At 39.2% G+C, this 15,907-nt stretch overlaps 1 protein-coding gene across 2 annotated transcripts in view; it reads left to right on the top strand.

The window, feature by feature from the left end:
* The window catches only part of UGP (UDP-glucose pyrophosphorylase), a 48,805-nt gene that overhangs the window by 14,329 nt on the left and 18,569 nt on the right, over positions 1-15,907 (top strand). The window contains exon 1 of one of the 2 annotated variants that reach the window (XM_071588103.1): positions 13,688-13,800. The exons of the other annotated variant lie outside the window; for it this stretch is intronic. Coding sequence (XP_071444204.1) covers positions 13,774-13,800 — 27 coding nt within the window. The 5' untranslated portion in view covers positions 13,688-13,773. Of the gene's footprint in view, positions 1-13,687; positions 13,801-15,907 lie in introns of those variants that run through there. 2 annotated transcript variants of the gene reach the window in all.

Below are 15,907 nucleotides of genomic sequence, written 5' to 3' on the forward strand. Positions count from 1 at the left end.
AACGAATAAGACCGAGTTCAAAGCTCTCTCTGTCGTCGATTCATTCCGCCTTCACTTATGTCCATGTCGTGAAGACGCCCAACCGTAATAATACATATAACATAATAATCTCCCAAATATGCGTCCTGTTACGAAATCACAGTACTATCAGAAATTGGTCTACTTCATGATGTGGGCCATTCAGATATAGTAAATTTATTTCAGTCCTTAGAATTTTCGCTGTATCATAGTGGTCGATTCATCTCATGCTACGAATCGAATGATCAAATACGTAGTATTTTTGATTTTCATAAGGTTCAAAAGTGGCCCCTGGTAGTTTATTTTTTCCAGAAATTCGAAGATCTATGATCTAGGGCGATTGGATTATTGCGCGTCTGAGCTTATTAAGGCTTGGAGGTAAGGCCGGTATTAGTAATTTAAAAACAAAGGCAAGAAATGTCACAGGAAAATTAATTTAAAGTAAACAGATAGATTTAAGATATCATTTTTTCCGCGAACGGTGATGATCATAATAAACTTGTCCACCGCGGTAGATGTGAAAATATTTGGGTCAAAATTAGTCTGGTGTGTACTCACCCCCTGCCACATACCCTAGCGGTAGTTTGCAGGGTACGTAAATAGCTAAAATTATCTAAATATCTAACCACTGCATCATTGGCAGATAAACGTATCTTACTAGTGACTACGGAGTCAATGTCGTAAACGTGAAGTAGAAATAAAAGAGGTCCGAGAACACTTTCCTGGGGAACACCTGAAGTAACTTACAGGGTGCGGTCCGAAGGTAATGCAATTGAATTTCCCGTGCCGCTCCTATTGGTCGGAGTGGGATCAAATCACTTGGAGTGGGTGGGGGGGGGGAGGCGCTAAGCTTTGCCACGACACGGGTCTCAGTGCTCTCCAAGCTGTGGAAGCGGCAGGACGTCAGTTAATGTACCTGTAAACCTCTGCGCGCCGATCATGTCACCAAAAAAATGGAATCGACGATCGAGCAACGTTGCGCGAATACGTTTTGTGTTGAACTGAAAAAATCTCTTGAGGAGACTAACAAAATGATTCGCGAGGCTTACTGGGTCTCTACTCAGTCCTACTCATAAGTTTCGAGGTGGTTAAAGGCCTTGAAGGAGGACCGGGAAGAAGTTCACGACGAACAACGCTCTGGGCGGCCGTCAACCAGCAAAACGGACAACAATGTGGCTCGTGTTCGATAATTGTGGCACTCGGACCGTGGGATAAAAATGCAATACCCTTTATTTCCCATTTCTTTTACTTTACTTATACAAACTTGTAATCTTTGTCGGACTATCCTTTCTGACGCTACAGCGTTTACAATGCTAAGACACACGCACAGTGCGGCCATATGGTGGCGCACGCCGCCAGATAAATGACCATGAAGAACTGTGCCCAGTTATAATTGAGGGTATTATTGATTCGCATTTATATATTTAATATTATTTAATTGAGATATATTTTGACATCGGCACTAAAGAAAGAAGCGTCAGCAGTAGAAAATACCGAATTAGAATGACACGAAGCCAGGACTTCTCGACAATAAGTAATGACACTTTCTTTCGTTGCGTTACTCTCGGTAAATACTGAGTTATTCAAATGTTAAAGGGAAATATACATAATTGCGGGGTAGAATTAATATCTATGATGATTAGTTTGTATCAAGCAATGCATGAACAAAACCTAGTGATGGAGAAATTACATGTCCTACCTGTGTGTAATATACACCACTACCATTATCTTAAGATAATATTATTGAATATTAATTGCAAAGTAATTGAAGAGAACCCAATCTAACGTAATAATTTCAGCCCCTATTTTGTCCCCATGGGGTATCCCTTTTTAAAAAAAATCGTACTCTGCCCTAAGTGTGCTTCCTGCAGAATTTCACAGTTGTTGGTCCAAGGGTTTGGGAGATATTGTGATGAATCAGTGAGTGGTATTTCACGTTTACGTACATGGATGTAAGATGTTAGATAAGGAAGGTAAATACTTAAGAGCGGTGGTGTATATTGCTATTTTTGGCAATTGTTCTCTCTTCTCTTTATTAAGCTTGTTTTGGGCTAGCACCTTCTACCGGACGTTTTGCATTATCAAAAACATGCCATATCAACACTGCTAAAGAAAAACAACATAAATTCACTAAAACGACCAGTTATTATCTGGAAATGTTTCAAGTAACTTCACACACATTTAAGGAAAAAATGTCAACGAAGCACATCTTATTTTCCACCGTGACTGATACAAGGTATGTTATCGACGACCCATTAGATATATCTAAAATTGGTAGTCTCTTGTTTAAGGTAGGTTTTTGGATCGACACCAACTGAAAAACGATATATTTATTTGCCTCTCCTGACAAAACCCAACCTGACACCCCTCTATCGCAGTTTTCAGCATTCCGTCGCCAGTCGAATTTGTCAGCATCCACCCTTCGTGTCTCCTGTGGATCTATGCCGACAATCCTCTCTCCTCCTCCTCCTCCACCATTCCTAGCATTTTTTCATTTGGTTTCTTTTCTATCATTTCACCTATTCCACCCCTCTTCATACCCACATTCCAAAAGTGTCCAATCTACGCCTTTCGGATGTCTCTTATCCCTCCTATCTCCTCCTGAAAAACGATATTGATTGATTCCAATTCACTCTATCAAACGCATTCTTGAAATCTACACAACCAAAATATCCTGATTTTATTGTGTGCTCCTTACTATTCGTGACCTCATTACTGCTATGGCATCACCCGTATCTCTCTCCCCTTTCTTAACCCAAACTGATCATCCCCAATGTTTTCATTTCCCTTGCTTGTGAAATCAAACTTATTGTGTAGTCCTCATACACGATACAGCTGCCTATTCCTTCTTTGTAATGGGGATAAACACCAATCTAAGAAGTCTTCCGGCCAAACATTGTGTATTGTTTCTCATTAAATTAGGCGCAAAGGAATTTGTTGAAACCCAATGCTGACAGTTACCACTAAATGCGATGTATTAATTAACACAAGTCTGATCCTTTTCTTTGAAAAAAATCTTGAGTAAATTTCAATGATATGGCATGGGTAACACTGTATACTGTGAAAAACACGCTCTACGGTGGAATGATATTGCTTATTATTTATATTGAAAACCTGCGATTTTAACATTAAATCATGATAAATAATATTTAAAATTATGTAAGTTTGTTAATTGAAAACTTTTCATAAAACTTCATTTTCACACAGTTTAATACCAAACATTTCAATGAATTCCCGAATAATAATTACTGACTATGAGTTTCCATAAACGTCCACCAGAGTGTGCGAGTCCAAAGGATGCTGATTACGGCCTGTTGGGTATCTACTGTAGTCAAAAGTTATTATTTATGGTCGTGGGGATCGAGATGATGCGGTGGCTATCGTACTGGCTTCCCACCCTGAGGGCTCGGGTTCAAATCCCGGCGGTGTTGAATATTTTTTAGAGGCATCTCGATCCCTACTTGAGGTGCTTTGTGGAGGGCACTTTGAGTGAGTACGCCGTCCGTCGGAAGGGACGTTAAGCTGCGGGCCCCTTCGCGCCTTTCGTAAAGAGTAGGCTAATGCCAACGCCAGGTTTCTCGCCACCCTTCATCCTTTCCTGTCCATCCATAATGGCGCAAATGACCTCAGCTGTCGGTCGCCTCCCCTAAATACTGCTGCTTATACTCGTACATGTTTATACGTTAACGCAGGAGTCAAGGAAATTTATCAATTTTGAAAGAACGTTCATTTCGGATCTCTGACATTTAAAACGATATGGCGGAAAAATTGTGATTGATTGAAACATTTGAAAGATTTTCAGGTTCAGTAGTTGAGGCTGACATTTTATTAAGGCTGTGCATTTACGTAATCGACGTAAATGTGTTTCATCCCTTTTATCTAGTTGTTATTGAAAACAGTGAAGCATATCCTTGATTACTAACAATTTTTTCGGTTTAATTTTTGCGTTGCCAAAACTTCACAATTAAGTATTTTAAGACACGTTATACATATTACCGAGAGCGAAAAAGTAATAAAAATTGCAAAATGTTGCAACCATCGAAGTGTTTATCATAACTTCTACTACTCCTTGTGTAAATACTACCTGCAATACCCGTTACAATTCAAACTGGAGTAATGTTATGAAAAGAGTTAATGGTCATAATTGAAAATTAATGATGATCCCTAATGCGATTTCTTCTTTGAAAACAAATTAGGGCCTTCGGATGCAATGTACTTCTCGCGCCTTTCATCCCAGGCTTTGAACAGATGCTGGAAGTCATTTTTTTGATAGGCCCTTCAAAAGCTCTTCAGCAGGCTCCACCGCTACTTTTGATGATTTGTTCAAGCGAGAGCAGAATTTTATGACGTCCTGTGTTACCGACATCTTTGCCGTAAACAAACCAAATTTATTTTCACTTTCAACGGCTGCCGTTGCCTCAATCATGGAGTCAAATCATTGGAATTTGTGCAACATAAGCATTATTTTTGGAGCTAACAACAGCTTAAAATTAAATTTTTCCGCGACGAATTGCGTAAATATACTTATGATCATTCTTTATTGAAGTCTTTGTATATTAGTAAACTAATTTTACTTTATCCACACCTAATAGTGTAGAAATTACGATAGTTACAGAAAGGATGCAACAGGAGAAGATTATATGCATAAAAATGATCGAATTTGTGATTTCAATTGAAATAAACTTTTTATCTCCTCTGAGCACGTTCCATTTCCCCATGGCTTCATCGAGAACCTGCCCTGCGTGTCTAATTAATTTATGTGATTGATTTTTTGGGCGTGATGACATGAACTCTTTGCGACAAGAAATTTAATTTATAGCAAATTCACTAGAAGTAGAAGACCTGATGATATTTTTGCCAAAATTATTTTATCGACTTATTAGGTGAAAACATAAAATTCAAAAGCATTACATTTAAAAATGCTCATGAACTGTTTTCTACGAATTTGCATCACGCTTTATTTCCTAAAATAATCTTTTCGGAGGTATTTTGAGTCATCAACTTCTTATCGGATATTTCATTTGAAGTGATAAAATTTGTTTCAAAAGATTTATCGCAAAACCTATAAAACCTGTGCCAAATACACAACCCAGTTTATAGGTTTTCTAATAGCCACGTGTTGTGCAATGGTAGCTTCTTCAAAAAATTACTCCATCGACTCTGACGCATTTACTTTCTTCCCGCTAAGAAAATCGCAAGCGTCAAACAATAAAATGTTTCCGTCGGGGAGACGCCGGACAAGTGAAAACATAAATGGCGATTTAATATAAAATCTCGTATATCTCTCTCTTCTCATTATGTCCTCACTGGCTCTCTCTTCCTCTCTTTGCCTGTACCTTCCTCCATAGAAGGTAATATTGAATTGAAAATAATTTAGGATATGACATAGTTAGAGAGACGTAGACATACGAAGTGTAAACCGAGGCCCGACTATCGCGCACGAGTGAGGTTGAGGCAGGCCAAGAACCGTACGCTAGGTGCTTTCTTGTCTGCGTTGAGGAGAGATAGATATGGTGCGCTGAAATATTTTTTACGCGATAGTATTTGCTAAAAGTAAAGAAAAGACTTGGGCAGGTTTACGGTGTTCCTCGGCGTTGGCATCGTCTGGATGGCGGCGTTCCACCTACTCTGCTGCAGCATGTATTCAGGCTTTGCTGAAGAGAGCCTTCTTCAGTCTGGCCTGAGGACGCCTGAAAGAAAGTTGGTAAAACGTCCCCTTCAAAAGGATGACAACGCGGAGGAAAGCCGTAAACCTGCCTAAACGCTGCGAACGCCTTTTTCAGAAACTAAGGTAAAGATAAGTGAAAACTTCAATCTGGAACTTAGTTTTATATATTTTTTAAACTTGGTCGTTGAGGCAGGAGGATAAGGGTAGATCGGAGACTATCGAGATTTGGGTGTGAAGAAGACTGGAAAAAATAAAGTTGACGGAAAGGAAAATAAACATTGAAGTTCTAGGCAAGATAAGGGAAAGAGAAAAGGATGGTTTTTTGGAACAATCGGAACAAAGTTGGAACAAATGCAAGAGGTACTGAGAGACAATGGGACGGTGAAGGCTGTAGTAGAAGGTTGGAAAGGACGCTGAAAAAGTGACTGAGAAGGAGAAAAAGAAATAGCATTTTGGATTATATCAAGGGAGGTAGGAAGTATGCAGAGCTAAAGATGAGTTATTTTAATATATAGTATGGGGTATATGGAAAGTTTTGTGTCAATTTAGTTAGGACTTGAAAGTGTGTATTCCCAGGATCCATCGAAAACTTATCCTTTCGATTACTAATGACGAGTAAATTACTCATTGCGTTAGTTTATGTAATGATTAAACAACTTTTTATTCCTTCACGGGTTGTCGAAGGGCACGAATCGTTGTATAACTTCGTTGTTTTTACCTCGTGATCTAGTGTTGTTGACATCGATTCTTCATGCTCACTTTCGCTAATCTTGTGTGCAATTATTCATGTTTCTTCCTTATACTTTTTGAACGACATAAAAAAAATTAACGCATAATATGCCCGAGTTCGAAGGGGAATGATGATAGATACTGACACGAAAAATAGGAAGACATTCAGCTATGTATCCATAAATCCGTTTTTGTAGCGCTGTAAACAGCACAACCAATCAGGGCACGTCACCGCCGCAGTTTGCGGTGGCCATCCCCTGTCAGCTCTCTCGGCGCCGCACTCGCGGCAGTGCGGGAAAACTCACACTTGTTGTCAGTTATTTGTTCATCTCCCTTAAAAAACAGCGCATGGGCAGTAGCCGTCTTCTCTTTCCGCTTGGCTCTGCCGGAGGCATGGAAACGGACAATGCGGCTAAGCAAAAATGGTTCGCGAGCATGGAAACATTGCTTTTGTCTGGTGCAGAGAGAGAGAGAGAGTAGAGAACAGGCATAGAAACATATGATGCAGCGACGTGTAATAATGTCCACGCAGCTGTAAGAGTACGTATGGGAGCCAGCTGGTGCGCTACAATTCCCCCGCTCTCCTTCCATCCATCCATCCATCCTTCTACCATACCGAGGCTCTCCCTGCCTCTCTCTCTACGCATTTGTCAAGCATGTCGTGTAATGACTCTCGGCTTAAAATGACACGTTCATTCCTTTACGAAACCAGCTCTGCGAGGCGCCCCATTATAATTTTTCACTTCAAAATTGCTTAAATACTCTTTTCTGTTTCACGAAGTTGGTTTACTCCCATTTAGCTGATAATACCTGTCCATGAAAAACCTTGAATTCAACCTGGAGATGTAATTTTTTTTAATAATCGCATTATAGAGCCGATGAACGGGAAATAAATAAAATTCATAAATGAACGTATTGACAGAGCTGAAATTTCGAAGTAAATAAAATTTAGCGAGGTAAGTACATCCGTGTAACCGATGGTAAAATTGCTATTGGATGTAATTACTATATTCCTATTGGTAACTCGTTTTATATACGTAGAACTCTACCGCAAATAGAATTTTATTTGACTATTTCAGATCTTTAATTGTAATTGACGGAAATAATATCAAATCGAATGAACACACACACCGCCTATGGTTTTCGAGGAAGTTCTGACACCCAGAAAATCACCCAGCTTGAGTGAAGCTGAGGGTGCCGACCAGAGGCGGCCCCGCAAGTCGAACTTGTTTCTTGGTCAATAGTCGCCCTAAATAAATCAATTAGGAGTAATTGAATTCAGGGGTTTCAGGCCATTTTATTTCAATTTACCCTTTCTAAAGAGCTTATTAGTTACACCTTCAGGAGGTATGCTGAATAAAAAGTTGAATCTTTCATTACAGCCGACTAAGCAAATTGTAAAATGCTCAGTACCCAAAAATATTTAATTATTGTAGGAAATTAAACGAAATCCTTGGTAAGACCGAATTATGTCTTTTAAATATGAGTGTATGACCTCTTCACTCTTATTCCTTTCACTGTCGTCGAGGGAAACTGCTAGTGTAATATTGTCTTGGCATAGTATTGCTGTACCTTAAATATTTTTTTTTTTTTTTTTTTAAAGTAATCTACCGGTTAAGGTAGGTTTTTGGACTGACACAACTACCAAACAAATATTTTATTACTCCTAACAAAACACAAAATCAATCATCCTACTCTATATCAGGTCCCTCTTCATCTCTGAGTACTTCCTTCCTCCCTTCATCCCGTCCAACAACCCTATCCTGTTCCTTCCCTTTCCTCTTTTGCCCAACATTCTACCCTCTATCACAGTCTTCAACATCCCACTGCCGGTCAACACCCCCTTCATCCACTTTTCCTGCCTCCATAGGATTGCTCCCAACAAACCCCTCTCTTCGCCCACCATACCAAGTACTTCCTCATTTGTTTTCTTCTCTGTCCATTTCACCTTCTCCATTCTTCTCCACACCCACATTTCAAAAGCCTCCAATCTACGTCTATCCTCCTGCTTCAATGACCACGTTTCTGTGCCGTACATAGCTACGCTCCATATCAAGATTTTTATGAGTCTTTTCTTAACATCCTTACTCAACGTCCCCGTCATCAACACCCTCCTTCTTGTGAAAGCCTCTTTGCCTAGCGCAATTCTTCTCCTTACGTCCCTACTACTTTGACCGTGTTGGTCCAAAACACTACCGAGATACGTAAACTGTTCTACCTGCTCTAGCTTTTGCCCTCCTATTTTAATGTTAAGCTTGGCCTTTTTCTTTCTAGAAAATCGCATAACCTTTGTTTTATTAATATTGATTCTCATCCCATACCTGTCGCACTGAATTTCCAATTCACTAAGCAATGCTTGCAGCCCCTTGGCTGACTGACAAACTAAAGCTTGGTCATCAGCAAACCTAACTGATTTTACGAATTCCCCGCCCACTTTCATTCCTACCTCGAGTTCTTCCCATGCCTCTTTGATCATTTCTTCTGCGTACAGGTTGAACAGCAACGGGGATAATGGGCAACCCTGCCTTACACCCCTTCCTAACACTGCCCATCCTGACTCCCCGTTTCCCACCCTCACCTGAGCAGTCTGAGACATGTACAGGTTGCGGATTAGCCTCCTTTCCCTCCAATCTATTCCTATTTTCTGCAATATACTCATTAGTTTTTCCCAATTTACTCTATCAAACGCTTTTTCGAAATCTACGAAACAGGCAAATACCTCCTGGTTGTGTTCTATATTCCTCTCGATTAATAATCTCATTACTGCAATGGCATCACGCGTACCTCTCCCCTTCCTAAACCCAAACTGATCATCCCCTAAGTAATCATTTGCCCTACTCTCTATCCTTTTGTTTATGATCCTGAGAACAACCTTAGCTGCGTGGGATATCAAACTAATTGTCCTATAGTCCTCACATGACGTGGCCTTTACCTTTTTCGGAATAGGAACTAAAACTGATCTCACAAAGTCTTCCGGCCAGATTCCCTCCTCATAAATACTACGGATCAGCCCATATAGCCTCTTCCTCCCACATTTTCCCAAGCATTTCAAAAGTTCCACGGGAATGATATCTACCCCCACGGCCTTATTTAGTTTCATCTCCCTTAATGCCCTTTCTATCTCATTGTCTAGTATGCCTGGACCTAAGCTATCTTCCTCTACGTCATGTTCCTTTTCAATGTCTAACTTTGTTGGTCTAAGCTCTTTACTATACAGGTCTTCTACATATTCCTTCCATCTCTCTTGGATCTTTCCTGCGTCAACTATTACCTTACCGGCCTTATCTCTAACTGCTATCGTTGATCTCCCTTTCTTACTTCCCGATAAAGATTTAACTATGCTGTAAAGCGCACCGATTTCCCCCTTCCTCTGCAGACTTTCCATATTCTCGCACTGCGTCTTCCACCATGCTTCCTTTGCTTTATTTGTTGCCCGCCTCAATTTATTGTTCAATTCTTTGTACTTCATTTTGCCTAATTCTGTATTTATATTCTTCCATTTTCGCCGCTCATCCATTTTTGTAATCATCTCATCCGTGATCCATGGTTTACGAGTCCTTTTAGCGTTAACGGTTCCAATAGTGTCTTTTGCCGCTTTAGACAACCCTTTTTTGATACATTCCCATTTTTCTTCAATAGTACTTAGCTCTTTACCGTCCTCCATGATTTTCTCTACCGCCTGTTTGTATTCCTTTCTTTTCAACCCATTTAATGCTTCTACATTCCATTTTCTAACTCGCCGCCCCTGCCTTATCTTTTTAAAACGTACGCTACATTTCATAACAACTAAATTGTGGTCTGAGTCCGCATCCGCTCCCGGGAAGCTGTGGGAATTTATCACACTGTTCCTAAACCTGTGTCTAACCAGGATATAATCTAGCTGATATCTTCCCGAGTCACCTGGCATTTTCCATGTATACCTGCGTCTTTTGTGGTGTCTGAACCAAGTGTTGGTGATAACTAACCCCTGTCTCCTGCAGAACTCAACTGCTTTCTCCCCGCGGTCATTCCTCGTGCCTAAACCGTAGTCCCCCACCTCATCACCATCTCTTCCTTCGCCTACTGTCGCATTCCAATCCCCCATCACTATCAAATGTTTCCCTGCAGGAACACATGCAATCATGTCCTCTAACTGATCGTATGTCCTATCGACCTCTTCTTCCTTATGGTTGCTCGGTGGCATGTATACCTGGATAATAACTAAGTTCGTCGGTTCTGCTTTTATCTCCACTAGTAGTATTCTATCCGTTACCTGCTCTATGTTGACTACGCTTCTTCCTACCTCTTCATTTAGTACTATGGCGACCCCTCGTTGGCTCTCGTCCCCACCGCTGTATATTATTCTATACTTATCACTCCAGTAATCCCCGCTATCTTTCCATCTCACCTCGCATAGACCTAAAATATCTATATTTCCCCTTTCCATCTCTCGCTTAACATTCTCCAATTTCCCCGTCCTCATCATTGTCCTAACATTCCACGTTCCTATTCTAACTAATTTGGTCTTCTTCTCCTGCGTCTTCTGTCCTGCTGCTGCTGGTTTTCCCTTGCAAGGGTTTCGTGGGATGACGACCGCGGAAGCCTTGCCTCCCCCGCTGCCGGGCACGACACACGGCCGATTGGGCCGAGCCCCGTACCTTAAATATATATATATATATATATATATATATATATATATATATATATATATATGTACATGTACATGGATCGCGGTAGTTCACGTCTAGAGTATCGGACTACTGACCGGAGGGCCCGGGTTCGACATCCACGGAAATTTGCAAAATACAGCCGGAATGGCTGCAAATTTCGAACTTGGCAATCAATAAGATATAGTTGGAGAGTAACTTTGAGGCAATTTTATTATTCTTCCATTTTTTTTCTATGCATAATTTAAAAAAAAAACTCAAAAAATGTTTCCCAACCATTACGTCCAGTTACTATGGGTATTTTACATTTTTGTTAAACAAAAGCTCACCGATAGTGTCTGTAGACGTCATAATGGGCCTTGATTGGTATCAATCATATATTTTATCTGAATAGACGGAATAGGAAGGGATCTACTGAACAAATGCAGCTGCTCAATTGTTACTCTGACTTCCTTTAATTGATGGTCTTTGGGAATTACCTATCGTATTTTTATAATTAAAAATACTATGAACAACGTTGGCATTCCAGTAAGGAGTTCCCTAAAATTTTAAAACTGTGTTATAAGAATCTACACTAAAAAATAATCACTTATAACCATGTGGATGTGCTTGGAGTTGAAAAAAAAGAAAATTGGAATTAAAAAAAACAAATATTTGGCGATTTCCTTCTTTTCTACAATTGTAATTTCGAATAAAAGTGTTCGAAATCTTCAATATTGTATGACGTAACACGAATTCAATTTTAGTCGTAATTTCTTCCTGTCAATGTGAAAAATCTGAAAAGATTGCATCGTTGAAAAAATTAAATTTCAAATTTGATGAAGCGTTAAACAAACTAACCAATTTAGCACCCATTACGATACAAAATATTATTTCTGCAGAAACCATATGAAAATGAAATATGTTGAAGGAAAAAAGTCTGTTTTCCTTTGCAGTATATTTTTTATTAAAAATGTAAAAAATTACATGTTTAGTGCTCATTCGAGTTTTGGGTAGACCCGATGTAATCGGTTATCTTAATAACTCAAAGTGTTGTGTTAACAGCAGAGAATGAAAACAGTGTATTAATTATTGTAATATCAGAAGTATCAGTGGTAAAAAAATATTGATTTGATTTTAGAAAGGGACATAGTGGAAGCCTAGAAGTCGTCCAAAGTATCTGAAAACTCAGGTGCACATGAGAATAGTATACTTTACGAGCTTATATGTTTGTTGTGTTAAAGCGACTTAAATGAAATGGTAAATATAAATATTTAATTCAGTGCACATGTTTTATGCTCTTAAATTAATGTTTCGACGCGTATAACTTAAATGGTAATTGATTCCATTTTTCAGAAATTCTTGGTGATAATCACCCCGTTATCCCCTTAAACCCAATTATGCATCTTGGAAGAGCATCCGCAATATACTTCACTGCTCCATTCAATGTTCTAATATCTATCTTCCATTTTAAGCCTATCATTCGGAATCTTCCTCCATATTTCTTCCCGCTAATTTTGCCTTCAACAAGTATCTTTAGTGAGCCGTATCTTACTGCTAAAGATATCCGATGATCATATCTCTTCTTGTTTTCAATTTTTTCCTTAGGCCTCTTCCGTCGTCGCATTTCTTAAAGCTTCTTCGTGAATCACTCTCACCCAAGAACAGAATTACTTAAAAAATCTGTGCTTTCCACGTCGGAATAATTTCTCGTTAAACGATCCGACAATAGTGCTCAAGTGATCGTAGATGGCAATGCTGTACTCTTTTCCTCCGCAAAAAGTATTCCATATAATAGTTATTTCGATACGAAGAACTGTTAAATATGAATGAATTTGTAAGCATTAAGTGCTCGGTGAGCACGGAAAGGTGACGGCATTGTCTGTATTGACCGATTATCAGGAATTGGGTAAACAATGGGAGGAAACTTATCGGATATAGAGTTACTCAATTGTACACCATCACCTCAAATGTTGCCGCAGTGTGATTGCTTTCACTGAATCATTTTTACGCCATTCTTATTCTATCATATAACTTGTTATATGTCTCTAAATGTACATGGTACGCTGCAAGCCACCGCAAGAGTGTGTGAGGCAGGGGGTGATCACACATCAGGCATTTATAAAAAATTAAGTTTTTATTAATTTTTAGTTGCGATGTATTGTGTGCAATTTCTCAACTAATTTAGATCATGAGAACTTAAGATACTTGCACTACAATATCTAAGGGAGATGTACTTCTCTACGCGTACGTAAAGAGCTGTCAGTAACAATTAGAAAAATAACTAAAGACTACATGAGGTGATTACTAACCTATTTCCCTCACACCCATATCATGCAAGGTCATGGAGCGTATTATTGTTTGTTCGACAATGAGGCACCTCGATAGTCAAAGAATTATTGATGAAAAGCCAGCGCAATTTCTGATTCGTTAATTACATCTTACTGACGTCATCCTCTCGCATATATCATCGGAGGGATTTTTACGTATTCGATTCCCAATTCATCGGGATCTTTAAATGCCCAGAAGATTTTTACGCGTCACCTCTACTCAGTATCGTTGGTAGGTTCTTAAGAGATTCGGCAACGCTGTCATGGAGCGATAAAGCGGCATATATATGATGTCGTAGCTGCGTGAAGACGTCTCTTTTAAGTGATGATTGCGAAAATCGTCGCCGGATTTTCTTATTTCAAGCTCATCAGTTGATCGCCCCTGTAGTGTTCTCTCCCCATTATGGATTTGATTTCCTTTCTTGAAGAGGTAAGTTATTTATTATTTAAAAGTGCTTTTAGTGAACGGTGGCATCGACAGAAATCCTATACGCTCAAATATTTTCTTTCCAACTGTTTTCCCAAGTGTTTCCCGTGGCATCCTTACGAGAAACATCTCTAATTTACTCGATATCCCATCCTTATCATTTTATCTCTGCTTGTTTGCGTGCTTACGAATTACGATCGAAACTATAACTTTGGAATGTCCGTGTGAATTTTTTCCGCTCAATTTTTATGGTTATAATCTGATACCTTGAATTTTCAAACCGCCCATATCTCATTTTTAATCATTGTCAAGTTGTTTTTGTTTACAATCACTGGGTAAGTATAAAACCAAAGACGTTGAAACTCAGCTAAAATATTTGTAGTGCCTCTGCTAGAGAGAGGATTGAAGAATGCCTCTCTATATCATTTGTAGCAATTTCCCTTCGCGGGAAAACGATTTCGCGCGATGCTCATTTTTTCCCTATTACTTTCAAGCGCGTGGGCAAATTTCGAATTAGGATCTTGTCTTCCTTCTTTTCACCTTTGACCTTGTCAGAAGAGAATAAATTTTTGATATCGGATGATCTTTCCGTGGGGAATGACGGACTAACCTCTAAGCGTGCGTCGGTGACCGCATACATATCGTTTGCCGTCGCCAGACGTCACGCCAAAGTTTTCTTCGACTTCATTGAAGATCACTCATAGCGGTCGAGGACGTGCAGACCATGTCAATAGGTGTTTTGTCCGTGGATGTTTGTCCAGTGCGTCAACCAATGACCAAGTGTCTTTTTGGTTCCACCAAAAATTTTTTTGGCAGAACCAAATATTCTTTTGGTTTCGTCATTCCTGCCTTGCGGTATGATTTCATCCAATACTGAAAGAGAATTGCAAAGGCAGACCTCACGGGAAGAGCGTGAACAATTTCTGTATTTCGATTACTTCAAATAACTTGTTTGCAATCGAGGCGGGGAAGTAACCATTTTCGCTGGAACTATATGGACTTGGTTCATCGTCTTATAATATAAGTAATCATTCAGTTTGCGTTCCTACGGTGGTTTTGCCGTGTAGTGACTGACTTTAAATTTATTAGTTACAGTACAATAGCTCGTCTCATGAATTGTCAGAAAAATAAGATAATTTTTGTTATTACAGCATAACGAGTTAGGAGAAGATTATTGTTGTTGAAGTAGTTAAGGGTAATTGTCTTCATCTTTAAAAATAAACAAATCAGAAAAGATGAAATTATTTGAAAATGTGCAAATAAGTGGTTGTCAATATTAGTATAGTGTGGGCATCAGATTTCAGTGAATTTCTCTAATTTATAAACCCATAAAGTAATTAAGAGTATATACTTAGAACACATACTAATAGATTAGTCTGTGAATAAAATTAAAAATGCACTGCAAAGAAGGGTAAAAAAAAAAATATGACGATGACGCATTTCCTAGGTTGTACTTCCCCAAGGCTCTTCGTTGCTCAAGGCTGGTGGTTTGTGTTATTTTCAGTTTAAAAACAATGTACTGACTTGAGTTAAAATACCTTAAAGGACAAAGAAATAGTGAATTACTGCTAAAAAGAAATGAATAACAGCATGAAGATGAAAGAAACCAAGATAGTAAAAAAGGCTTTGACGAATCACGTCATAGAAAGGAGGAGAAATTGTTATATTAGAGATGTGAATGGGAACATGCTTATAGAAGATAAAGACATAGAAGATGGATGGAGTGGTTTGAAGATCTATATCAAAGATAAGAACCTCTGTAAGATGCTCTATTGAAAGATGGGCGAGAGGTGATAAAGACAAATATGTTTGAGGTATAATTCAAAGGGTCATGAAAGACCTATAGAAACACCAGTGCCCAGGAGTGAACAGATAATCGGAGAAACTACCAAACCATCAGAATTTGTAGCAGTAGTAGTTATCATTGACAGCTAAGGACATTTGCACCATTGGGGATCAGTAAGATTTTCAGGGAATGGAAAAGAAGGGTGGAGGGAATCCCAGCATTTGAAGTGTTTGGCACATAGCTCCTTATGTTGGTATCAAGATTTGACCCTGAGTTGGGATGTACCACTGGGATTTGAACCTGAACCCTTGGAGTGGGAAGCCA

This window comes from Hetaerina americana, unplaced genomic scaffold (assembly GCF_022747635.1).
Source record: "Hetaerina americana unplaced genomic scaffold, ioHetAmer1.1.p SCAF_3, whole genome shotgun sequence".
NCBI classification, from domain to species: domain Eukaryota; kingdom Metazoa; phylum Arthropoda; class Insecta; order Odonata; family Calopterygidae; genus Hetaerina; species Hetaerina americana.